This window comes from Terrapene carolina, unplaced genomic scaffold, assembly GCF_002925995.2.
Source record: "Terrapene carolina triunguis isolate 2854851 unplaced genomic scaffold, T_m_triunguis-2.0 Scaffold69, whole genome shotgun sequence".
Taxonomy (NCBI): Eukaryota; Metazoa; Chordata; order Testudines; family Emydidae; genus Terrapene; species Terrapene triunguis.
This window is the reverse complement of record NW_020664420.1, coordinates 52,867,194-52,879,259: the sequence shown is the minus strand read 5'-3', so window position 1 is coordinate 52,879,259 and position 12,066 is coordinate 52,867,194. Positions and strand designations below refer to the sequence as shown.

The 12,066-nt window shown below is 40.0% G+C and overlaps 1 protein-coding gene across 1 annotated transcript in view; it reads left to right on the top strand.

Annotated features, from left to right (window-relative positions):
* The window catches only part of ELL2 (elongation factor for RNA polymerase II 2), a 58,720-nt gene extending 53,709 nt beyond the window's left edge, over positions 1–5,011 (top strand). Inside the window, exons 11-12 of the mRNA XM_024206750.3 lie at positions 1,277–1,321; positions 1,477–5,011. Of these exons, the coding sequence (XP_024062518.1) occupies positions 1,277–1,321; positions 1,477–1,593 (162 nt within the window). The 3' untranslated portion in view covers positions 1,594–5,011. The remainder of the gene's footprint in view (positions 1–1,276; positions 1,322–1,476) is intronic.
* Positions 5,012–12,066: the final 7,055 nt, after the last annotated feature.

The following is a 12,066-nucleotide window of genomic DNA, read 5'->3' as shown; positions in this document are numbered from 1 at the left end:
AATTTGGCAGAAGCATCTTTTGTCTCAGGTACTTACTTGGATCCCATCACCAAATTATCTGAGAGCCCCACAATCTAATGTATTTATCCCCCTCAGCACCCCTGCAAGGTAGGGAGGTACTATTATCCTCATTTTACAAATGAGGAGCTGAGGCATGGGAAGGCTCTGACTTGCCCCATTTCACAGGAAGTCTGTTGCAGAGCAGAGAAATGAACCCGGATCTCCCAAGGTCAAGGCTAATCACTGAAACAAATTGCAGGGTGCCAGATCATCTAACAAACTATTGACCTGAAGTATATTCTTCTAGGATTGTGTAGTATGTGGCAGTGTAGGTTTCTGCAAGATGAGAAGTTTAGTGCTGTTTGTAGCTCACACTGTTGTGCAGGATTAGAATATACGAGTGGGAGGAAATAAATAAATTAATGAATAGTCTCTGGAGCAGCTACTCTAATTTTTTTCCCATAACCTGCGTCCCCAAGGGGGCATGTTATGGGCAGCAGATGGGCCAGGAAACTGTATTCCTAAACTGTAGATATAGTCCTGCTGTGCAGAGGAATTTGTTCCTCTATAATCTTTACTCCAACCATAGCAGCCCCATAGGACCAATAACCTATGCTGCTATTGGTTACTGGCCTCAGTTTCTCTGACCTCTGTTGCCCGCTGTTCTTTCAGGAAGGTTAATACTGTCTCAGGCAATATTAACTCCACAACTTTTCTTACAGATTTGCCAGGCTTTGGGAGGGTGGGAGAAGATCCCTCCCCTTAGAAGTAGGCAAGGCCTTACGTTAAGTAGCACATGGCTGCACAATATTTTACAGGGGGCATTGAGAAAGTGTCTTTACAAGAGGATCTTCAACATAGCCACTTCCCCTCCATGGCCTTATCGCAGCTTTGTCTGCAAACTTGCTCTTCTCCACAGCAGGAGGGTGACCAGAGAATAAAGGTTTGTCTTTGCAAACATTTATTTCTTGACAAGCTGGGATGTGAATCTATTTGCTGCAGACTAACTATCCATGTGGACTAAAATGCATTAATGGACTGTTAATGGACATCAGCAGGACCTACACGGGCAGTTAATCCATGGCAGGCTAGTACGGGGTAGATTCGTACTCCAGCTTGCCATGAACTAAATGTTTGTGTAGACAAGGTTTAAATGTCTGTGTGGTAAAACTGAAAATCTTCATCCCACTCTTCTAGCCCTTTTTAATATTCAGTTGCACTTTGCAACAGTGAAATGGTCTTCAGGTGGTCTTTATTTCAATTTTCTTACTTGCAGGTAGTTCATGAGGAAGTCCTACAGGAATATCGGAAGATCAAACAGGTGTGTACAACTGGGAGGTGGGAAGTATGGATATGTTAAACACTTTCATAATCATTCTATGTGCAGGGTCTGGATGCCCTTTTTAGTGACAGGCATTCAGATTAAAATATTGCAAAGATGTTTCTGCACCCTGACTCGTTTCTCTTTCTTTGCAGTCTAGTCCCAACTATCAAGAGGAAAAGTACAGATGTGAATATCTTCATAACAAACTGGCTCATATTAAAAGACTAATAGGTGAATTTGACCAACGACAAGCAGAGTCATGGCACTAGAGCTCTGCTTGGACCAGATGATGTGAATAAACTTAAGCTTATTTATTTAAAATTCCAAATGAGTTGCTCTAAGATTCTAAAAAAATTAAACTTTTGCATTACAAAAGTTTCAGTATTAGCAGACTTGAGTTACTACTTTTGTTGTTGAGGTTGCTTCTCTGCATATTTGAAGCTGCTTTTTTTTCTGGTCCCTTCTTTTCTTTAAGACTTATGTTTGTCCATGGAAATCATTTTACCAGTAGATACTGGGGACTCAGTGTCTCTACTTTAAAGTTCTGCACACTTAAAAAAAAATAATGTAGCAAGTTGAAATGCTTTTGGATAAATATAAGCCTGTTTTCTGACCTTTCTTGTTAATGCAAACTGTTTGCCTTAAATGGTAGAAGGTTTAAAATTTGCACAAAATTTTTAAAGAAAGTGAAAACATTGTTTTGGAGGGTTAAAAAGAGGTGTTTGTATATATGAAAGCTATATACAGCCTCTTTATCGACAACAGTAACTTACGCCTGCAACTTAAACCCCCATTGCAATGGTTGCCTTAAGGTGTTTGCTTGTGTGTGCTTAGTGTAGTTAAATTATTAGCTACACTGCTTCCCATTTTATTAAAACAACGGGAAGCATTCTGTGGCCTACCAGCGTCTGAAAGCGTGTGCTTGTACTGTATGTGTGCAAGGTTGTGTGGGTGTGAGCATGATGGGGGGGAGAAAAAAAGCTGCTACTCGAAGTAGGCCAAACGCTCAGGTTAAAACAACAGACGAGTGTTGCTGTAGGTTTTTTCCTATAAAATTGCTACTTCTATTGTGGAAGATGAAAGCATTTCCATTTCAACAGTTTGTCAGCTTTATTAATGTTGGGGAAAATTGATACTTTACAAAAATTAAACAGATCTATAGTTTTGGGGCAAAATTATAAAATTAAACATGTAGGTGACCTATTTATATACTGCTATAAAGTATTTTTTTGAAGAGAGATATGCCAAGAAGCTATTGCCTACATGAAATGTATATTTAAAGAGTTTTCTCCTGGGTGCCAGGAATATAACACAGAACAGATATATTTAACTATAAAATACTGTGATCATCAAACAGCACAAACTTTCATTTCATGCAGTTTATTGGTTTAATTTGATTTAAACCATCACTTTATCATGTGGGAACATAAATTATTTGGTCAAAAAATTTAGCATTTTGAATTAATTTTTGTTTACTTGTTGTCTTACTGTATTTGTCTTTTCAAAGTGCTGCCAATTGAAAAGGGAAGCATTATGTTTACAAATCTGGTTTTGGAATGTTTGCCAAAATTTTGGTAGTATCTTTAATAAACTTTATCTCCAGCATCAAAACAATTGTTGTGTATCACTGTAAACCAGAAAATGTTTTATAGAATTGCCAGAAAGTATACAGTAAAATAACTGGAACAGTGGAGTTCACCTTTAGTGTCCGTTCTTCTGATACATTAACTAGAAAGATTCAATAGCTTGGAAGACAAGTCCCTCTTAATCAGACCTTTGTTACAGTTACACTACAGATATGTACAGATTTCACTACTTTAGTATAGAGTTGAAGTCTCTAACACAATATGTTGAGATTTCAGGTGCTTTTACCTGATTAATTGTAATTGGTACAATCACCATGTTAAGTTTTGAATCACTTGAATGTTTATTAAAAGTGTAAGAGGATGCAAAGGAAATTGCATGCCTCCCATTGAAATAAATGTGTCTTTTAGGCTGAATTAGATCCCAGAAATGTTATGAAAGTAATGTGTAAACACAATGCCTTGTCACTTGACTTCAGCTTTGGTATAACAACTTTAGATGTTGGTCCATCAGCAAAAATGAAATCACAATGGCTGTATTGTTCAAGCTGAACAAATAATGTATGGTTCTAAAAACGGGCTATTTTAGGTAATAAATGTTCTTGTATCTGAAATGTAACTGCAGGGCAAAGCTGCTACTACTACTCTGTTGTTACTCTAGAGCAGTGATAGTATGTGTAGTAATTATTTCAGTGCCTACTTTGTTTGTAATACCATCACTTTATAAATTAGCCTACTGCAATTGAAGCATTCATATTGTCTTTTTGTGCAAAAGGAGTCCCCTGTGCTGGCACACATCTTCTGGTTTACAGGTATCTATTGCAGCTGGAGGTTAATCTTTCATAAAGGTCCAGCATTGCTTATCATTAGACCTGACAAACTACTGTAAAACCCTTAATTTAAATTTTGTTCTTTGCAGTGAGCGTTTCTCAAGCCTTGCAAAATATACCCAATAGCCTATGTATGGCAAAATTCAACATATCTGCTGTTTCCCTGGAGTCTACATTCCTGTTGAACAAATGTCAGAGTCTATTGAAGTAAGGCCTCTATTAGTATTGCCCTTCCTGCAAAATTTGCCCACTCACTCAAACAGATTCAACTTTTTGCAAATGGTGGCAAAACTTGGCTTGAGTTACGCTACTGTTAAGTCTGTTAAAACCCTATGTAGGTTTTAGAGAAACGGTGAAGGGGAGCCAGTGTGTCTGGTTTTAGGGAACCCAGTGAGTCTTGCATTTAAATAAACTGTGATGAAACATTTGAAACACCAGTTTGATAATTTCTGTCAAAGAGAATGAATAGCTGCCCCCTGTTGGCAAAAAATTCATACACGAAGGGGATCGTTTTTCAGTGTTACTAGTTTGTTAGTCTGATGGGACGAATTGAGGGGAGGAGAGTTAGTGCATTTTTAAAATTGTAGAGGTTAAGTGGTTGTTCTGAGAACATAACAGTTGAAATAAGTTTTCTCTCTTTGCTGGCTACTTTTAATTTTTTTAAATTTGGTGTTAATTTTTCTAAGTATCCAGTTGATTTTGCAAGTTTTACAATAATTTTCCCCTAAAAGTATTTAACTAAGATGTTATTGTAAAGCATATGCAGACAAGTGTTGGAGGCACGTTACTTAATGGGCCTTAAACAAAAATTGGATTGATTAAGCAGTTCAGATACTGTAACTTTTACTTTGCAATAATAGTAATACCACAGCCAGTCTCTTTCTGGCAATGTAAATGTGCATTCATTCCATATAGGCTTGCTGTTTGCCTTTGCTACTTGGAAGTCTCCTTACAGCTAATTGTTTTCATAAGTGTTACTAAATAATTTCTTCATGTGTACCTGATGGGAAGAGATATGGGTAGCGCTTTGGTAGCCTTTTCAGTTTTGGGGAAGTATATCATTGACATTACTAAAGGAAGATAGGGAATGTCAGACAGCACTGTGGTAATGTGAAGAAAAACAGGGCTGGAATCCCCCTTTCTGCCTTTTTTGAAGCAGAAAACAACTATTTTTCAATAATTCCATACAGACTATGTTAAGAGTCATAAAGTGAAATGCCCTGGGGCATTTTGTTAACTAATGAACACTTGAGCCATTGTTGCCCCTCTGTTCTACACCATTTAAGTTCAATAAAATGTAAACTTTGCAATTCTGACACTTGTTTTTTCTTTGATTATTTACGTCTTTACAATGAAACAATCAAACATGCTCAGTTCTATTGCCAGAATGATTTGCTCACTTTTATGGTGTAACCACATAGGCAGGCAGGCAGGAACGTTGGTGGTGTCTTACAGTTAATGAGTATGCTTCAGAGGGCAATGCAGGAGATGGTATTCTGATGGCTCACTATATTAGTGGCTGCACTGGGGGCACACTCTAGCTGTGGAAGTACTTCAAATGCAGCTGTCAAGTCCCCTGCTCTCATTCTCTACTTTAGAGGAATTTTCCATTCCTCCGACTCCGGCACTTCATCCCCTCTCCTTCTTTACATCCTTGGGAATTTCTCCTCTCCTCCCCCACTCTTTCCCACATTAAAATCTCCCCCCTCCCTTTTCCCCCCTCTTCATTTCTGGTGGTGGTAGAAATTGGGGAGCAGGGGTGTGGTGTTTGAAACTGAGCCTCTCTCTGTGGGGCTTGATAGTGCTGTTGTGTTGAAAAGGGATTGGGGAGTGGGGGCTGGCCCAGGCCTAAAAAGAAATTAAAATATTGTTAAACCCTTGTTTTATTGTTACGACATTAAACAGTTAACTTGACACAAAACCACAGACTAAACTGTCTCTCACTCCCAAGGTCAGCACTAAAATCTTTTTTTAACAACACACAACAATTAAAGCATTTGATATGTAAAGAATGAAGGCTTTCATTTGAATATTGCCTGTATTCCTTTTCACATTAGCAGTAGAGCCTCTATAGGAGGCGCCCCCTGCTTAATAGTCCTTCTAGATGACACTAGATGGTACTTAACTGTTCTTTTTCATAGCTTCCGGGGCCAGAAAGGACCATTCTGATCATCTTTAGTCTGACCTGTATAGCACAGGCCACAGAACTTCCCCAAAATAATTCCTGGAGCAGATCTTTTAGAAAAACAGCTAATCTTGATTTTAAAATGGTCAGTGATAGAAAATCCACCACAACTCTTGTTAAACTGTTTCAAAGTTTAATTACTCTTACCGTTAAAAATGCACACCTTGTTTCCAGTCTGAATTTGTCTAGCTTCACCTTCTTGCCATTGGCTCTTGTTATACCTTTCCCTGCTAGACTGAAGAGCCTGTTATCAAATATTTCTTCTAGGGCTGTCGATTAATTGCAGTTAACTCATGTGATTAACGCAAAAAAATTAATTGCAATTAAAAAAATTAATCGTGATTAATTGCACTATTAAACAGAATACCAATTGAAATTTATTAAATATTTTGAATGTTTTTCTACATTTTCCAATATATTGATTTCTATTACAACACAGAATACGAAGTGTACAGTGCTCGCTTTATATTTTTTATTGCAAATATTTGCACTGTAAAAATGATAAACAAAATAAATAGTATTTTTCAGTTCACCTCATACAAGTACTGTAGTGCAATCTCTGTATCATGAAAGTGTAACTTACAGATGTAGATTTTTTTTGTTACATAACTGCACTCAAAAACAAAACAATGTAAAACTTTAGCGTCTTCAAGTCCACTCAGTCCTATTTCATGTTCAGCCAATAGCTAAGAGAAACAAGTTTGTTTACATTTACGAGAGATACTGCTGCCTGCTTCTTATTTACAATGTTACCTGAAAGTGAGAACAGGTGTTCGCATGGCACTTTTGTAGCTGGCATTGCAAGGTATTTACATGCCAGATATGCTAAACATTCGTATGCCCTTTCATGCGTCGGCCACCATTCCAGAGGACATGCTTTCATGCTGATAATGCTGTGACTGGTTGGATCACAGAAACCCCCTTGGGAACTGCCAAGTGATGAGCCAAGACTACTTCTGCCCCTGCTTTCCCTGTCTTGCTGAGCCAGACGCCCATCTGCTCCAACATAGACCCAGGGTCTGAATTACTTGACCCAAAGCTGCAGACTTATCTGAAAGCAGCTTACAGAAGTGTTCTTGTCTTTAACACTCAGATGCCCAACTCCCAATGGGGTCTAAACCCAAATAAATCCATTTTACCCTGTTTAAAGCTTATATAAGGTAAACTCATAAATTGTTCGCCCTCTATAATACTGATATGCACAGCTGTTTGCCCCCCCCCCAGGTATTAACACATACTCTGGGTTAATTAATAAGTAAAAAGTGATTTTATTAAACACAGAAAGTAGGATTTAAGTGGTTTCAAGCAGTAACCGAGAGAACAAAGTGAATTACCAAGTAAAATAAAATGGAACACGCAAGTCTATATCTAAGAAACAATACAAATAACACCTCACCAGTTCCAGTAAGCTTCCTTTTGCAGACTAGTCTCCTGCTAGTCTGGGTCCAGCAATCACTCACACCCCCGGTAGTCAGTAGCATAGCTGGGGGGGAGTGGGGCAGCGGCCGCTCTCCCGCCGAGCACAAGTGGCACCTTTTCAATTTCTTGGCACCTTTTTAATTTTTACTCATCCGGCAGCGCTTTTACTGATGGGGCGGCACTCCGGGTCTTCGGCAGCATTTCAGCAGCTGGTCCTTTGGTGCTGCCGAACACACCTGGAGCGAGTGAAGGACCCACCGCTGAACTGCCGCTGAAGACCCAGAGCGCCGCCCCGTCAATAAACGTGCTGCTGGGTGAGTAAAAGCGCCGCAGCAGGTGGCGCCTTTTTTGGTGATTGCTCCCCCTGTTCGCTACACCTGGCTATGCCACTGCCTGTAGTTACTGTCGTTTGTTCCAGTGTCTTTCAGGTATCTTTGGGGGTGGAGGGGCTATCTCTTTAGCCAGCGGAAGACCAAAATGGAAGGGTTTCCTGGCATTTAAATAGACTTTCTCTTGTGGGTAGAGACCCCCTCCTCTCTCCTATGCAAAGTCCAGCTCCAAGATGGAGTTTTGGAGTCACATGGGCAGGTCACATGTCCATGCATGACTCAGAATTACAGGTAGCAGCCATGGTTCACATGCTACCTTGAATGTCCTCAAGTAGACTTCTTATGTGGATTGGAGCATTCCAAGATCCATTGTGCCTCCATTGTTCCTTAAGTGCTTCTTGATTGGGCACTTAACTTTGCAAATTCCTTTCTAAAGAAGCTGACCAAATGCCTTACAAAGCTTACTTAGAAATCAAGCAAGTATGCAGCCAATATTCTTAACTTCAAGTACAAAAATATGTGCACAAATAGGATGAATTGTCATATTTCCATAAAGCATTATGGGGTACAGCGTCACAGATGCTCGTTAAACAAAATAGCTAATTAAATGCGACTGAACTCCTTGGGGGAGAACTGTATGTCTCCTGTCCTGTTTTACCTGAATTCTGCCATATATTTCATGTTATAGCAGTCTCGGATGATGACCCAGCACATGTTCGTTTTAAAAACACTTTCACAGCAGTTTGGACATGCAAAGAAGGTACCAATGTGAGATTTCTAAAAATAGCTACAGCACTCGACCTAAGGTTTAAGAATCTGAAGGGCCGTCCAAAATCTGAGAGAGATGAGGGTGTAGAGCATGCTTTCAGAAGTCTTAAAAGAGCAACACTCAGATGCGGAAACTACAGAACCCGAACCACTAGAAACAAAAAAATCAATCTTCTGCTGGTGGCATCTGACTCAGATGATGAAAATGAACATGTGTCAATGGTCCGTTCTGCTTTAGATCGTTATCCAGCAGAACCCATCATCAGCATGGACATGTTCTCTGGAATAGTGATTAAAGCATGACGGGACATATGAACCTTTAGCGCATCTAGCACGTAAATATCTTGCAATGCTGACTACAACAGTGCCGTGAGAGAACACCTGTTCTCACTTTCAGGTGACATTGTAAACAAGAAGCCAGCAGCATTAGCTCCTGCAAATGTAAACAAACTTGTTTGTCTGAGCGATTGGCTGAAATAGAACTGAGTGGACTTTGTTTTGTTTTTGAATGGAGTTATTTTTTGTACATACTGGTAATTCTACCTTTGTAAGTTCAACTTTCATGATAAAGAGATTGCACTACAGTACTTGTATTAAGTGAATTGAAACTTGCTATTTGTTTTTTACAGTGCAAACATTTATCAAAAATAAATATAAAGTGAGCACTGTACACTTCATATTCTGTGTTGTAATTGAATCAATGTATTTGAAAATGTGGAAAACATCCAAAAATATTTAAATAAATGGTATTCTATTATTATTTAACAGCACGATTAATTGTGCGATTAATTTTTTTAATCGCTTGACAGCCCTAATTTCTTCCCCATGTAGATACTTATAGATCAGGGGTCGGCAACCTTTCAGAAGTGGTGTGCCGAGACTTCATTTATTCACTCTAATTTAAGGTTTCGCGTGCCAGTAATATATTTTAACCTTTTTAGAAGGTCTCTTTCTATAAGTCTAAAATATATAACTAAACTATTGTTGTATGTAAAGTAAATAAGGTTTCAAAATATTTAAGAAGCTTCATTTAAAATTAAATTAAAATGCAGAGCCCTCCAGACCGGTGGCCAGGATCCAGGCAGTGTGAGTGCCACTGAAAATCAGCTCACGTGCCGCCTTCGGCACGCGTGCCATAGGTTGCCTACCCCTGTTATAGATTGTCACCCCTTAACCTTTTAACTACATTTAACTCTCCTTTTTGGGAGAAAAGAGTTAACTTGGGGAAACTGCTCTATTCACCATCACCTTTCTGTGAATTTTTGTAATTTCAAAGACCTTCCAGTTCTGGATCGGGGCAACCTGAGACCTTTCAAAGTTTGTGAAGAACTAGAGCGACCACTGCAGAATAGCCCACTGGTTAGGACACTCACCTGGAGTGTGGAAGACACAGCTTCATGTCTCTGCTCTGAATCAAGACATGGCAGGGATTTGAGACCTATGTTCAGTTGCTCCTAGGACCCCCTGTGTTTTGTCCAGTAATTCCGTCCTGGACCTGAGAAATCTTCCTGACAAAAGTTAAATCAGAACTGATACATTTTTGTGAAAAAAATTGTTCCTCTGTGAACTGGCCTTTTCTGACAAAAGTTTGGTTGAAAAATTCCTGACTAGCTCAAGTTCTGAGCTGCTGCTATTGTTAAGTGTAATTCTGTTCTTTGTAAGGTATAATAAAACACACACAAGGGGGAGAGAAAAGAATAGCAGCAACAATAGGAAATACAACTTCTGCCTCTGAAGCATGCTCATTGCTGGCAAGTTACAGGCACAACACACACTTGTCAACCGTTCTGAGGCCTGGCAAACTTTTATTGTCGGGCTGTTTAAGGTTTTGCTTTTAGCTTGCTTTCCTGATTATAAACTCAGCTGTGTTGCAAAAGGAGTTGTCTTGGCCAGCTAGGCCAGATTCCTGCAAGGGCTGGTCTACATACAGCTGTTGTACAGATTTAAATTCATCTCTTTAGAGAAAGCTGTTTATATTGATACTTATTTCCAGTACAGGAGTAAATTTTACATGTGTGTATACCTTATGCCGGTATAACTGCATCTACACTAGAGCGTAAACCAATATAGATAATCAGTATAAAAAACAGTTTGTAGATGAGAAGGCAAAAAAAGAGAAGAGGAGAAAAAGGTGGGGAAGGAAAAAGATACACGAGGTACGGAAGCCGGAGGAATGTCAGTCACATTTTAATGTTCAGAATTTAACAGTGGAGGTGATGTCACTTGATGCCCTCTCTCTGGCTTGGTCTGATTAATATACCTTTCAGGATCAGGACACTGAAAGCTGAATACTAGCATAGCAAATGCTCAGGTCCCAGGAGAGGCAGACAGGCAGGCATGATGGTAAACCTTGCTCCTTCTAGTCTGCCCATCCCACTGGCTCTGTCAGTAACGCCTACATAGGGAATGCCCCAAAAAGGGTGGAAAACCTCAACTTCAATCCAAACACATTTTGGGATGTCAACTATAAACACTTCTCCCATTTCTAGAATCATTCAATTCAACATTATGCCAACTCATGACTTTACCAGAGCCTTGAAGATTCCCGTCGCAGTTCTTTTCACTAAAACAAGCTTGTTTGTACCAATATTTCCTTTCATAAACTTTAGATAGCTGGCTAAGCTGGACTTCTGTCAGCTGGACAACTTAAGACAGGCCTCTGTCCAACAGGGGTGGGAGGTGAGGCAGCCACTCTCCTCAGCACAATCCAGTGGGCTTGGCAGGGATGTGGGAAGGCATGGGAGACTGGGGAGGAGCCACTTCCAGTCTGCACCCAGGCTGAAGGTCCCCACCACTACAAGGGAATGCAGAGGAGGAAGGGCTCAGGTGCCTGGGCCCAAGTAGGCAAGAGCTCCTGATTTCTACCAACTCTAACTCTGATCCTTCCTGGTCCCTTTGGACAAGCTGCAGAGGAGCAGCTGTGGCCTGGGTATCTTTGAGCAAAGGCAGCTGTGGGCTAAATGAAAACGCCTAGTAGGCTGGATCCAGCCCATATGCTTGACATCCCACCCTGGTTTAGAGAATAAAACGAGAACTTGAGATGAAGTGTGTCAATAAAACACCTTTTGTGGGCTGGCTTCAGTTGGAGAAGGCAGGGCTTTAGAGTTGTGTGCTCTGAATCCAGGCAGTATTGTATAGTGCTATCAGTTACTAACCAGTTCAGATTAGGTGGCAGGTTAGTCAGGATACTCAGAAGAAAATAAACCTAATTAGCAAAGGGCCTAGCACTAGTAATCCCTTGTCTAGATAAGGAAAAAGGCAATTTAAAAAATATTAGCTAACCAATTAAGTAAGCACTGTTTAAAACTATCTACACTAAGTGCTAGCACCTTTAAAAATGTTAGCTGGTCATAATCAACTCTAAGTTTTTTAAAGGTTTTAAAACACCATTTTTTTTAAATCTATACAAGGTCTGAAAGCAAAGTGTCAAAGGCTGGGAAATGAACTTTCACAGCAGGGACTTTCCGGTGTTTCCAACATATGTTCCCCAAAAGCCCCTGCCCAGGTCCCGAGCTCTCTGGGCAGCCGGCTCTCCGTGAGCTGGGCAGCCCAGGCTACTTGATTCTGGGGAGCATATTTTGTTTCAGAAACTCCAGACCATTTCTGTTGCAGAATTTAGTTTCCTGGA